The sequence below is a fragment of the Salvia hispanica genome, chromosome 6 (genome assembly GCF_023119035.1).
Source record: "Salvia hispanica cultivar TCC Black 2014 chromosome 6, UniMelb_Shisp_WGS_1.0, whole genome shotgun sequence".
Classification (NCBI taxonomy): Eukaryota; Viridiplantae; Streptophyta; class Magnoliopsida; order Lamiales; family Lamiaceae; genus Salvia; species Salvia hispanica.
Window position 1 is genome coordinate 12,976,689 of NC_062970.1, and position 15,036 is coordinate 12,991,724.

The 15,036-nt window shown below is 32.2% G+C and overlaps 1 protein-coding gene across 1 annotated transcript; it reads left to right on the top strand.

The window, feature by feature from the left end:
* Window positions 1-11,608: 11,608 nt before the first annotated feature.
* Window positions 11,609-13,255, top strand: LOC125193263 (NAC domain-containing protein 35). Its single transcript, XM_048091035.1, has 3 exons — window positions 11,609-12,046; window positions 12,168-12,436; window positions 12,564-13,255. The coding sequence occupies exons 1-3, from the start codon at window positions 11,833-11,835 to the stop codon at window positions 13,119-13,121; spliced, it is 1,041 nt and encodes a 346-aa protein (XP_047946992.1). The 5' UTR covers window positions 11,609-11,832; the 3' UTR covers window positions 13,122-13,255.
* Window positions 13,256-15,036: the final 1,781 nt, after the last annotated feature.

Genomic DNA, 15,036 nt, shown 5'->3' on the forward strand with positions numbered 1-15,036 from the left:
TTAAACTGTGCAGTTGAATTTGTCCAAATGTTAGTTTCATGGGTGAATATTACTACTCCCCATACCCTAACAAAAATTAGAGATTTTGGGAATGAAAAAGTTTTAATGCAAAATTTGCAGAGTATAAAATAAAGAAAAAAAAGTAGTTAAATTAATGTTAGTAAATAATAGAACTCATATCATTAGTGGTATAATGTTTGATGAAAAAAATAAAAAAACCTTAAAAGAAAGAGAAAAAATAGTTGAATTAATCTGATTTGCCTCTATTCCTAGAAATGTGCTTATAGTAATTGCGAATTTTGTAGATGAAACGTTGACGTTATTTTGCACCCGTTTTTTTTTTTTTTTAATTAATTTCATAATTTTACAGACTTTGTTGTCAATTTCATTTGAGATTACAAATATTGTTGCTTAATTAGTCAGAGAAGTTGTTGTCTAGTCAAGATTGGGACGACTCTAGACTAGAAGGGGTTGGAAAGTTCGTCGTTTTTATTTGTATATTAATATCAGTGATCCGAACAACAATCATAGCATGCATGGCTGCCCAGGCTTTTTATATTATTTTATAGATTTCAAGATATAAATTTTTAATAATTAGCCCAATTTTAAATAAAACAATTACATAATATTTGAATATTAATTATAATTGTTAATTTATAGTAGTGGCCATGACGTGACTATATGGAGTATATGTAACAAGCTGAGGAACAATCAGATTAAATTCATGTCTGACAGTCAGAGGGTCAACGTTGATATTGAATGAATGATGTTTAATGTAAACTAACTACCACACGCTTAATAACTCATAACGGTGGAATTGGTAGCGTTTATTCCCTTTCACAAACCTCTTTATCCAATCTACTACTTGTCCCATGAAGTTGTCCACTAGCACCATCAATGGCAGCATATGCACTATAACATGGAATTTTGTAATTGTAGCATACAGTGAAATAATGGGCATCGTGAACCTTTTTCTTGACTCCTTGTTTTTAAAAACTTCATTAAATTCAGTTTTTGCAGCAATGGCACAGTACAGTAACCTCGGCCTAATTCTTCAGAATTGAGTTCACTTTCATTCTGTATCTTGTCATCCATACCAATAACGGGCTTCTTTTCTTTTTCTGTCTAACCTTAGTAATTTCATTTTATAGACACACCATCGCATACTTCTTTTAAATCATGAAACATGATAAATTCAGTTGTAACATTTTCTTCCCCATTCGGTTTTTTGGTTCAACGCAAAGACAAAGAGTCAAGACATTAATGTTGACTACTTTTAATGAGAAAAGACATACATATATACACCAATAATTAGCATAAATACAATAATAAATCAACGGTGGTGTTGGTACAAATAAATGTGGTGGGTTACCATGTAAAATTGGCCCATACATAAGTAATAGTACTCTTTTTCTCTTTATCTTTTTTTGTTCTTTCTTTTATTGTAAAATCATATATATTGATCAATCAAAACTATTTCTAGAGCACGCCCTTCTTTTTTCGAGTTCATTGTAGAAATAGTACACAGAATTGACATTTACCTTAGTGCCCATCCTTCCATTACTAGCTACTCCTACTATTAATTGTTACCCATGAATCCATGATGTCTTAACTCTTTTAGTTATTATTGTTCAAATAATATTAGCATTAATTCAAATAAAATTATACGTGGGATATAAATAGCAATATGTCAAAATAACAATAGTTATACCCGAATTTGGAAGGATTGTGTTATCGTAACTATTTTTATGTGAACTAAAATGCTTACATTAAACGATACATAAGTATGACATTCATAAATCATAATGAAATTAAATGCAACTGCCGTGTTTTTACTGTTACTTATTTGTTTGTGATTTAGATATCTAACAATCAGTCAAGATATAAGCTACTGAGACCAATCAAATCGAATGTATAAAAAATAATTCGGGCTCCACGCAATTTATGAAAAAATATAACTTTGACCAAACTTTGACCAAAAATTAAATGCACCAAAATATCAAACCTCTAAAATTAATTGATTGGTTACTTGGATAAGGTGCCCTTATTGGAAAGTAATTTGAAGTCGCAATAAATTCGGATATACGAAGAAAGAATGAGACTGGCAAGCTTACAAATCACACCAGTGAGCAGTGTGAACTGAATTCACCAGAATTCCTCCATTTTTTATACATATTTGAAGGTTTCTAAACTATTTTTGATATACAAAAATGGGATGATCGAGAATGTAGTAGTGATTCCCACTCACATGACTTATTTTATAGTAATTTAATGTCCATTCACGAATCAATACAATTTTTCAACATAATGAATTTTTGTTTTGGAAAAATATAATCTCCTATAGTTAATAATAGTTGTATGGGTGTAATACACATGTATAAAACATTTCCTAGCTTCAAAATAAACACAGAATTGCCACACTGTTCATACTCGCTCTGGTGGTTTAGAAATGAATATATTTATCAAAGATAAAACATGTTGAAATATCATGAAAGAGATACAAATTAAGCATATGCAAGATCAAGATTGCAATTGTTTGCAAAGATATTATTTTGCCTCAATCGGTGATCGATATTCATTAGAGAAAACCCTAATTGATTAGAGCTGCGCAAAAACAAAACTCGTTTTGATTTTGTTTTGAAGAGGAGAGGGTCATAATCAGCCTATCTAGAAGATCTTCTCATAATATAGTTCCTGCTGGTTCTGATACAAACTTAAACCCAATAATGATTTTTCTACCCCATTTTCGGGTTCTGAATCCGTCACTGCTTGTGGTACTAGTAGGGTGCCGAGGACACTAGCCAGTGTGTATGAACCACATTGAGCAGCCTATCCTAGGATTTTGCCAAGGCTTGGACCTCCCTAATTAACTATTACTTGCTTCTGAGCTATAACAGTGCACCATCTACTTGAAAATTAGTACTACTATTTACATTCCTACTATTCTCAAGAAGTGAGATTTGTGTAAAGGAGTACACTTTAACAAAAGATCGAGTGAACTTTTACTATAACCAATTTATCACTATTTTGTTTCAAAAGATAGGGTTCATCCTTAATAACTCAAATGAGCATTGATTTGTCCACTGACTGTGGAGTACTTGAATTTTGAATGATATGGGTCGAGAGTGTTCATTGAGTCCGAGAAATCGCATAGCTCAATAAATACAAAGAAATATAGGGTATGTTGATCGATTAAAGATACATTACAAAAAAAAGAACGACTTAAGGGCACTTTTTATTCAATTAACAATGCTAATTTGTGTTTCTATGGACACACTTTTGCTTAAGAAGTTGTAGTAAAATTTAGGGACATAAACGAAAGTGTCTTAGAAAAGCAAAAGATTAAGATGACATTAACAAATTTGTCCTCAAATTCGATACTTATAATACTCTCTGATCATCAGTACTAGTAAATGATGAGTTAAAAGTACAAAATTAGTATCTAGTGAATGCATATTTGTTGTAGCTTATGAAAGTAAATAGCATCAGAGGTCTCTAAACAAAGATTTAATTTTGTAAATAGCTTATGAAAGTAATAACCTCAAGGTACTTATTCTTGGACTTCAAATTAAGTAGAAGAGATAAAAGAGAGTAAAATATGGACTTCAAATTAAGTAGAAGAGATAAAAGAGAGAAAAATATGAGAACGAATAAAGTAAGAATGATTAGATGTTTTATTTTTTAGTACTAAAAAGGAAATGATTCAACTTAGTCAGGATATCCCAGAAAAGAAACTCAACATATTTGGGAAAAGGGAGCACGTTTTTCAATTTTGGTCCATCAAACAAATTTAGTTCCTATCTATTTATAGTAGGTTTATCTTTCTAATGAGATTGTTAAATTTTCATTAACAATATTTGAACCATTTTCTTTTCACTCTCATATTTTCATAGTTTTGTATTACAATTTATGTAACTGCTTAATATTCCCTCCGTCCGCCATTAGGAGTTCCGGTTACTATTGCGTACTCGTTTATAAAAATGACCATAAATAGTTAAAGCGGATAAATAGTAAAGTAAGAGACAAAATAATGTTGAGAAGACTTTACTATTTCTCCACTTTAACTACATATTTATTATCATTTTTATAAAATCAGTGCGCAAAAGTGATCGTGACTCCTAATGGCGGACGGAGGGAGTATCTATTTATATGTAATTACATGGAGTACATGTTATGCAATTATGTGACAAATTAATGTTTTACATATTTGGTTCAGATCAATAAAATACAAGGAATATATGAAGTTGTACCTCGAGTAGTACAAGGAACATTGGTATAGAGGAGATACATGAGATATTTGGAGTTCAAGACGAAATGATTACCTAGAGTTGTGGGTTGATTACTCGTACTAACAATTGGAGTACAAATTTTATAGTAGTAATTGCTTTACTAATATTTATTGACAGATTTTCTCTTAATTAAGGCTGAAACTGTATATTTGAGAAGAAATATGTTAAAAAGTGAAAACAATACTTCAAACGAAATAAAGTATTATCCAAATATTTCCGGTAGTATTATTTATTTTCATGAGATACGTACTGTAAATATGCAATTTAGATTTTTCAGATACTAATTTTACAGTTCACTTATAAAATAATTATCGGGTGAAAATATCGATGGATTAGGTATAAAGGGGATCCAATGCAAGGGTTTGCCGACTCATCAATATCAAAAGTTGCAATTTGTTTGGTATTACAATTGTGAGGCTCCAAATTTACAACCACAACTATAGTCGGTTTTATATCCATTAATTTCTTGACAATTATTGAAAAGTGACTCTTTACAAAAATATATGCTATTAATATAAAGGTTTAATGTAGTCCTTTTCTAACTCCAATAATATTAGAATTGTTGAATCATCCAGTTCGAAAATATATATACCGTTCCGTTCATGTTTCCAACATACTGTATAAATTAATTAGCAATTCAAATTTCTACTTGCTTCACTTCTATTTCCACACATAAATACATCGTGAACATTAAAAACACTTATTGTAAAAGTAGTTTTAAAACCATTCAAATTTCAAAAATGGACTAAACATTTTGAGCCATTTCAACAAGGATTAGACGATCAATTTCGTGAAGTATATGCCATTATAAAATAAAGAAGAAACAACTTATAGAGTGAAAGTGAAATTAAATGTTTCGTTCCAACCATTGTTTCCTCTGGCGTCGAAATTATAACACGTAGTAATTTACAATGTTCGCAGACAAATAGAAAGGAGGCCAAAACCAACAATTAATTTGCTTCGGAAATATCTTTAAAATAGGAAAATAAGTAAGGGTCAATTTAGGGGTTGCCGTCTAATTAATAGCAAAAGTTGCAAGTTGATTATTTTGTATTTGTAAGTTGTAACATATATGAGGCTAAAATTAAATTGGAATAAAGATGTATAACCTAAATACAACTACTCTTGAAAAGTGACATTTTTCAAATACATGATCCGAAATTAAATCCCTCCTATTTAGCTTATACATAAACGTACAACTACTCTAGGCATGATGAAAGTGCCAACAATTCGTGTGGAGACAAAAAAAATGCGTCGTTATTACTTTCTACGGTTGCTAACATTCCATGTTAATGTAATTAAATATATTTAATTAATGTATATAGATAGATTGATGTGACGTAATAAATATCTAAGTAATAATGACAACTTAACAAGGGAATTGGTCGGTCTAGTTATGACGCAGAGTCGGTTAAGTCTGGTTAAGGTCGGCTTGTCTGAAGATGTCTTGCATTCATTACACTCATTCATCCTTGTGTAGTTTTCTAAATTCTTCCGCAACAAACTTCGTTCATATTCTACTATCCTCGTCTCATAAAAATTAATAACAAGTTTTATAACAGCACAAATTTTGATACAATTAATAAATAAAATTAATAATATAAAGAAATAATAGTACTCTCTTTATGTCAACTAAGTCCAGTTATATTCTTTTTGAGATGTCACAATTAAGTTAAGTCATTTTATTTTTTTAAAAAAAATAAAACATCCAATTACTCTTACTTTATTACATGATCACCTATTTTACCCCATCTTTATCTTTTCAACTTTATTCCTCTTTTCTACTTTTCAGCACAATTTCTTAATTTTCATGTCTAAAAGTTTTGCCTCAACTTAATTACGACGGAGGGAGTACTATTGAATTTAGGGGTGAGCAAAATAACCGAAAACCGAATATCCGAACCGAACCAAACCGAAATTTTGAAATTCGGTTCGGTTTTTTCGGTTTTTCGGTTCGGTTCGGTTTTAAAAATACAAAAATTTCGGTTTTTCGGTTCGGTTCGGTTTGGGCGAAAAAAAACCGAAAAACCGAATTATATTTTAAATATATTATTATATATTTTTATCTTATTAATTTAGTATATTATATCATATATATAATATATATTCTTCTAATATATTTTTATATAATAAATATTATATATATTATATTAATTTTATATTATATATATTTATATTCTATTAGTATATATAAAATAAAATAAATTAGATATATTAAAATATACTATTTTTTTCGGTTTTTCGGTTTTTCGGTTTTTTCGGTTTGGTTCGGTTTTTTAAGTTCGGTTTTCGGTTTTTCAGTTTTCGGTTTTTCGGTTCGGTTCGGTTTGGACAAAAAACGGAACCGAAACCCGAATGCACACCCCTAATTGAATTATAGGTTCCATATTATTAGTGGTATTTATCTAAGTGGTACTGTTAGTCGACAGTGAGATTCATAAATTATTAATTACAATTATATAAGTTATCAATAAAATAATACTCATGTAGGAGTAATATGTTATTCACAAAATTCCTAAATTAGAATTGCATAATTTTAAGGGACATAACAAAATAAAAATACTTTTACTTTTTATAGAAATATATTTTAGAATTGAAAATGACTTTATAATTACATTAACATTTCTAGTGAAATCCTTAACTGAATCAGTTGAAAGTAGCGTCGTGTGTTTTTGTGTTTCGAGTTGAAAATTCATATATTTACTATGATTCTCGAATGTCTTGCATAAAATTCAACCACAATAATGTTGAAAATATGGTGACAAAATCTTGATGTCACACCCAAAATAGAGGGAACTCGAAAATAGCTTTAGTGAATAAGGAAACGAATTTATACCTATCTCAAAATCACTGGCATATTCTACTTAGTGTGCACATAAACGGATAGTCAAAAATATTTGATTTACTTTAATTAATTAATTAATTTTGATTTTTGAACTTGACCGAGAGTCCGAGACATTAATCCATTTATTTACTCATTCTGTAGGAAATATTCGAGACGCCTTTGATAATCGCAGGTGAAAGTAGGACACCAACTGCCGGGTCGTTTGATGAAAAAACAACATGCATATACATATGATGAGTGTGCCAATTTTATTTAAGTATTATTTTCTCTTTCTTTTATTTTACCGCGACCTCTTATTACTGGATAAAAAAAATGGGCGTGGTACGTACACATATAAGAAGATAAAAACACAGCAAAAAAGCAAAAATAAAAAGACTCCCTATGTTTCTTAGAAATATGGACTTTGTAGAAGGAAAAAAAAGAAATGATTGGAGAATTGTTAGTGGAGAGAAGTAGTAAAACCCACGCCTCATAAAAGAAAAAAATTATTAAAAAAAATGTAGAAGATTATTTTTGTGGGACGGACTAAAATAGAAAAAAATATGATGAAAGCTCTAGCAAGTTTTGTTGATGAGTGAATTGGTCTCGAGATCAAATATTTATGGTCTCTGGTTTGTTAGTTCAATTTTTGTGTTTCAATATATTTTTTGTTTGGTGAAACGATTTAGTTAATTTCTTTTATGTTTTGTGTGTGTCTTATGTACTTTTGTTCTATTGTTAGTTTGTTACATTTCCTGTATTTCGTGAAATAGTTTTTTTATTATTGACAAAATTATATTCAATAAATGTTTAGTATGTGTAATATAAACTTAGGTATATGGTAAATAAGGTATTATATAGGATTATCATCTAAGTAACAATTGTAAAAAATTAATACAATATTTGTCTTTTAAAATAGAAATATTTGAAACGACGTGAGTTTTAATGCACAATTAGTAAGTAAAAAAGAAATAGAAAAAAAATGATTAAAATATTATTAGTGCAGAAATAGTCACACCTTATTAGAGTGATCGGAGTTTTTAAAATAAAATTTTAATATTTTTAAGAGACAGACCAAAATAAAAATAATTTTTTTTAAGGGTGGAGGTAGTGGTCCAAAAATCTCAAGCAAAAGGTAAAAAAATGCTAGCACATCAAACGTAAAGCAAACTAGAAAAATCGCAGAAAAAAAAAATAATCAAGAGAAAACACACAGCTAACAATACGAACATCAACCAAGAGCCACCCAAGACTAAGGCAGATGACATCAAGCAAGAATGAAGAGAAGAAGCAAACATTCCCTCAATAATGTGGTCATCTTCTGCGTGAGTTCGTTGCCCTCGCCGCCCACATTCTGATAGCATTGAAATATTTCATTATATGTCCCGGTCCCGGTGAGAATGGAAACTTTAGGCACCATCCTCTTATCCAAATTCCAAGGCACCAAAAAATTATTTTTTTCTGAAAATTCCAATTGGGCTTGAAATCTTGAACAATGATCTTATTGCAGATATCTCATATTGACCATAAAATAACGTAGAATAAAGAAATTCAAATTTGCTAGTCAATCTTGCTAATTAGGGGAGTACCTGCTAGGATATGAGGCAAGCTCTTGACAGATTGAAATATTCGATCGATTACAACAAAAATACCGAAAAATGCTTGAAATTTTGCTACTGAATATTTTGTTTATTTCACTCTAGAAAGTATTATCTATGATTAAAAATGTATTCCCTCCGTCTTTAATAATTTGTTACCATTTCTTTCAACATGAGTTTTAAAAAATGTAATAGAAAATGGATGTATGCGAGTCATACTTTTATATATTAGTTTTATAATAAAATGTGAGTGAGAATGAATTAGTGGAATGTGGGGTCCACTACCACAAATTGGAAGAGTGAAAGGTGACAAATTTTTAGGGACGAACCAACGTAAAAATAAGTGAGAAATTTTTAGGGACAAAATGAGTATTTATTTTTTCATCATTTGCATTGACTTTTATTATGAAGTTCTCATATTAAAACTTCCTTGATATCTATCAAAATAATATTATAAGAGTTCGAATCATTAGTAGCAATTATAGATAGAAAAAAAAATATTACTACTACTAAGTAGAAGTAGTTTATTTAGTTACGATCAGTGGCGATATTCATATCGACATTACTGTTAACAACAATCCCTGTACAAATCTCTTGTTTTTTTCATCCATTATCTAATTCGTTTTTATCATCATTTATTTTAGATGACGCCATTCGCCAACATCGAAAATTATTATAAATTTAGGTCCCAATATCAAAATCGGAATTTTGCCATTGACTATATGAAGCATTCCATAAATGAGGCGGCGAATAAGGTGACAAAAAATCGCACATCATTTTACAAACGCTGTATGCCGGTCCATACTGCTCGGTGAATAAAAGTTGTAAATAAAGTAGTAGTATAGTCCAATTGTCATATCATATGGTAATAAAAAGGTGTTTAAATTTTAGTGCAAATTAAATTAAAATCATTTCCATATGCAATAAAAATAAAAGTGGAAGATGCTGTTGTTTTTTGTCATCATATATATATAGAGAGGGAGAGAGAGATAGTACTCACGGGGTTCTCTTGACCAGGCAGTTCCCCCCCACCCCCACCCCATCCTACCCCAACCCCACCCCCACTCATACAGTAGACCCCAAAGTCTACCCCCCAATATATGTATATATTTATATGCATGCTTTTGGGCTAGAGAAATTCGTTTACCTTTTTCCACCACCCCCAACCCTATTCTAAGCCAGTAAATGCACAATCTATACCTATATGTATGCTCATTAATCCCACATTATTTATCTCAATTAGCTCTGTAATTATTCAAAATTACAGTAATCCCAATAATTTCTCTCCAAAACTATCACATAATTTATCGTTAGCTAATTCCACAACCATACAACCCCCTTCCCCGGAGTAAGAGTAATTAACACTGAAGCCATATATGGATTAATCCGATATATTAATACATATATAAATACATCATCTGTTAGAATTAATTTTGAAAATAATTGTAACGTGATTAACATTTTCACTCACATATAATTATAGCCGACGAAGCTGAAAAAATCACGATCTCAGAATGATTTAGAATTTGCGCATGACTTGTAAAACGGGCTAATGAATCAAACTCAGAACTACATTGGAGGAGTGCTTATGCATGATGGATTTTGGCCATCGGAGATCGGTTAAAGGGTAAAATTGGCATTTTACTATTTTTCAAAATTTATTTTAATTTTCATAATTTCCTTTTCAATTGTTGGGGTTTCTAGATCTCATATTAGGAGTACAAAAAACTATTTTGCAATCAGTTTATGATTTTTATACGTAATAAATTTTGTTCTCAAGAGACTAGGGTTTCTTAAAATATTATCGGTTCGGTGATTTTTGTAAGGCGTTTTGCATAACTAACAAAATACATAGATATAGCATCCTATACAACACAATTACGCATAAACTCTTAAGTACCTAGCTAGTGTATAATTAGACTCTACAGTTGATTGCACATAATTGAAAATTAAATTATTAGCAAAAACATACTTAGTATCTTCAAAAAAGTTGAGAAGGGTATTTCTAGTGTATGTGGATAAGGAGAAGATGTACATTTCCCACCCTCATTTACTTAAAAATTTCTGAAGAAGTAAACAAATCAAACCTTAATAATTAGGTTGTGAAGAGCATCATTCCTAGGTTTGTTGAGTAGCCAATCCCCTTGTGAGATATTCTTCTCTGGGAATATAATAATCTTTTGCTTGTAGCATGCATTTCTATTTTATCTTACTCCTTATCACACAAAAATCCTTAATGTATATGTATATAATCAATTGAAATACTATTCTATCGACTATCATGGAAAAGATAAGCTAGTAATTATGACATTAATTATAGGTATATCAAAATAATTATAACAAATTGACTAGTAAAATTTCTAATTAATTAGAATTGGTTTCTATCATGACTTAATTATACATTTTGAATTCATTTCATGTAAGTAGCGCGAATTCATTAATATTGTAGAAGTTGCAAAAATATTCATGCCTCGTAGCAACTTTAAGAGCTACAGTGGACAAAATAAATGTAACATTTAAATTTATTTAAATGGTTTGAAATTAATGGCACGAATGCGTGATGTCATTTATTCTAAGGAATTAAAAATAATAAAACCTGTAGTGAAAAGAATAATCGGAAAGGGGTGCAGTACTAGCTAGTTGTAGTTGCAGCTAGCATGGATCACTTATTATTTCACCAAAGAGCTAAAATATTGAAATATAATGCATGATTTTGGAAAAGTAACAAAATTAATTGTGGAATAAAGGGAGGTCCAAACTCACCGCACTTGGCCTCCCTGTCCTTATTTGTGATGTCCCTTTCTCATCTTAATTTCATCATCTCTCCCAAGTAGGCCCTCAATAGTTATGTAGATCTTTCTATTAATTCATTCCTCTCTCCCCATTTTCTTCTTCACCATTTCCATTTCCTTAGAGAGAGAGAAAGAGAAAAGAAAGATATTATACCTATTCTTGAAATCCTACAATTTTTCACTCTCTTAATCCTTTCAAAGACCTACACCTTAAATAAGACAACTTTGCACAATCCAAATTGTGTGTGTAAAGATTGTATTATACACTCAAAAACAAGAAAAACATCATAATCATTGAGCAAAGATGCATAGGGTTTGGGCATAGTTTTATGGCCATTGGCGCAGTCATGAACAATCAAGAAGACAATAGAAGCAAGCAAGATGAGCACGAAAACGACGTCGTGATGCCGGGCTTCCGCTTCCACCCGACCGAGGAAGAGCTCGTGGAGTTCTACCTCCGCCGTAAGGTGGAGGGCAAGCGCTTCAACGTCGAACTCATCACTTTTCTTGACCTCTACCGCTACGACCCTTGGGAACTTCCCGGTATGTATATACACATTTTTTCCTAAATTTCATTTCTTTTAGGTACAGTAATTCAAGATTTGGCTATGGCCATTTATTTAATTTGACTTTGAAATAACTATTAAATTGTGTGGAATGACAGCGCTGGCGGCTATAGGGGAGAAAGAGTGGTACTTCTATGTGCCGAGGGATAGGAAGTATAGGAACGGAGACCGGCCCAATCGCGTGACGACATCTGGCTACTGGAAGGCCACCGGCGCAGATCGCATGATCCGAAGCGAGAATCTCCGATCCATCGGCCTCAAGAAAACCCTCGTTTTCTACTCCGGGAAAGCCCCAAAAGGCATCCGTACAAGCTGGATCATGAACGAATACCGCCTTCCCCATCACGACACCGAGCGTCTACAGAAGGTTTGAATTTTCAATTCTATTTTATGCAATTCATCTCTCCAAAACTGACACATCTCAATTAATATGCTCACAAGATCTTCATGACGCGGTTTTTTCAATTTCATTAATTAATTTCAAATATTTGCAGGCGGAGATTTCGCTTTGCCGCGTGTACAAAAGGGCGGGAGTGGAAGACCACCCATCCCTGCCGCGATGCCTCCCTACGAAGGCGGCGGCGTCGTCTTCGTCGTCGAGAGGATCGCGGAAGCAGCAGCCGGAGACGTCGAGGTACATCTTCCAAGCGAACGCGGATGGAAAATTGGGGGAAACGAGCCCTACGAGCAGCACGGACATCGGCACCTCGCTCGCGCTCTCGCACTACACAATCAATCATCCGTTGCCTCCGATCGCCGTCGACGGCCGATCGAAGCAGCCTTGCCCGACGGAGATCTTCGCCGCGGCGTCCAACTCCAACGCGATCGACGATCTCCACAAACTCGTTCATAATTACTCATCGTCGATCGGCCACTACAATCCGGCTAGTGCGCCGAATCTGGTCGCGGATTTCACGGCTCTGCAGCCGCAGGCGGCGGCGCATGGCGTGGTTCCGGCGGCGGCGGCGTATTCGGATCGGTTGTGGGAGTGGGGTGCGATATCGGAATCGGAATCGGAGGCGGGGAAGGACTTGAGCAATCTGTTCAAGTAACTTTAACTGTTATGATTAGTATGCACATATAAATATGACTGCTGATGCTGATTTTATGTGGATTGAGTTCTTCGTTTCCATGAAACCTACTTACTTATTTGCAGTGGTAATATATATATTTATGATTTCGTTTTTGTTCTAAGTTAGGGTTTTCAGCTTTTGTATTTAGTTATTGGAAATCCAATTATATATATAGGCTTTCCACTACTGGTTAATATATCTTCTCCCATTATAAACACATAATGTGTATTGTCTAAAGAATTTTCTATGTGGATTTAGGTTTCTTAATTCCTATAACCACACTGTGTTTTGTCTCATTTTTCAAATTTTGAATTAAAGTTATAAGTAGTACATTAATTACCATTTTCTAGTTTCAATAAAACTGAAAAATTACTGTACAAACCTGGATTTTATCATTGTGCTTACCCATAATATAGCTATTGTTTTAAAAAGTAAAGTCAAATCTTCAAAATAGGGTGAAATCATGATTTATGAACTATATGTCTAACGAGCTTATATGGTATGTAATTTAGATTTGGAATCATCCGGCATGACTCCAAGTTTTAACACCAAGTGTTATTCTTGTGGCTAATAATTTATGGTGATTGTTAATTAAAAATCTTATATACTTTTGTGACGACATAAAATGGTTTACCAACTGAGTTGCAATTCATTGTCACGGTTGTGTGTATATGTTCAAATAAAGGGTAAATAAACACTACTATAAGTAATTGAATAATGAAACATATAGAGATAGGTAAAAATGTTGAGAATGAAAATGTGTCTGGTGCGCAGCTGTTAGGCACGAGAGGGGAGAATAATAATGTGATGATTGATTAGTTACAGCCAAATCATGACTTGCAGACGACTGATCAGAGACAATATTTACAAGTGTTGTTGGACCCCATTTTCTTCACAAGACAAAGTTTGCTTGTCGGAATTCCCCGCTGTTTCATAGCCCCGCATTTTTGAGATCCAAATATATCAGGTATAAATAATTATTTTTGCGATGAAACTTCATTAATTTTGAGACTGTATTTAATCCCCATAAAATCTGACTTAACTATACCCATTATCTCCTCCAGTAAAAACAAGCCTATGCCAAATTTTTCCTCACCAATTATACACAACTAATTCTTCATATTTTTGTAATCAAATAGTAGTATGCATTAATAAATGAGTAACAGTGTGCATGCAAAACCACACAACTCTGTATAATATTTTTGGACTATTGGTTTATAAAGAACCATAGCCCATAGGTGTAATAAATGTATCCTTAAATGGAAAATAATGATGGATAGCTAGTAAAATTCGACTAAATTTCGTTATATTAAACTTCATAAACGTGATTTTGATATAGTGTAGCTCGTTAATTCTCGCCAAACATCAATAACAACTATCAGATTAGGGTTGGGCTCCATGCACACGATTTATTGTGTTACAGTTTTACTGCTATAATAATCTTTTTCATAAAAATATATTTCATTATAATATTATGAATCATAGTCCTAAAGCTAAATTTATTTATACCTTAACTTTAAATTTAGGGCAAACCGCGAAAAAAAATTCACAAAATTTGGTCAAATTATGGTCTAGACGTAACTTTCAAAATTGCCAATGATTATTGTCTCATGGAATTAAATTTGGGGAGAATTGAGTATGACATGGACACCGTAATTGAGCATGACATGAACATAATACATCAATATTATTCCAAAAGCTCAAAAGGCATGCTCAATTCCAGCTTCCACGCCATGCTCATTTCTCCCCAAATTCAGTTCTATGGGACAATTCAGAAAATTGTCAAAGTTATGATTTAATTGACCATTTTTTAAAGTCATGGGATAAACCAGAATTTGACCAAATGGTTTTTGAGCTTCAAATTCAGTTCTATTTCCTTTAAATTTATTGACCC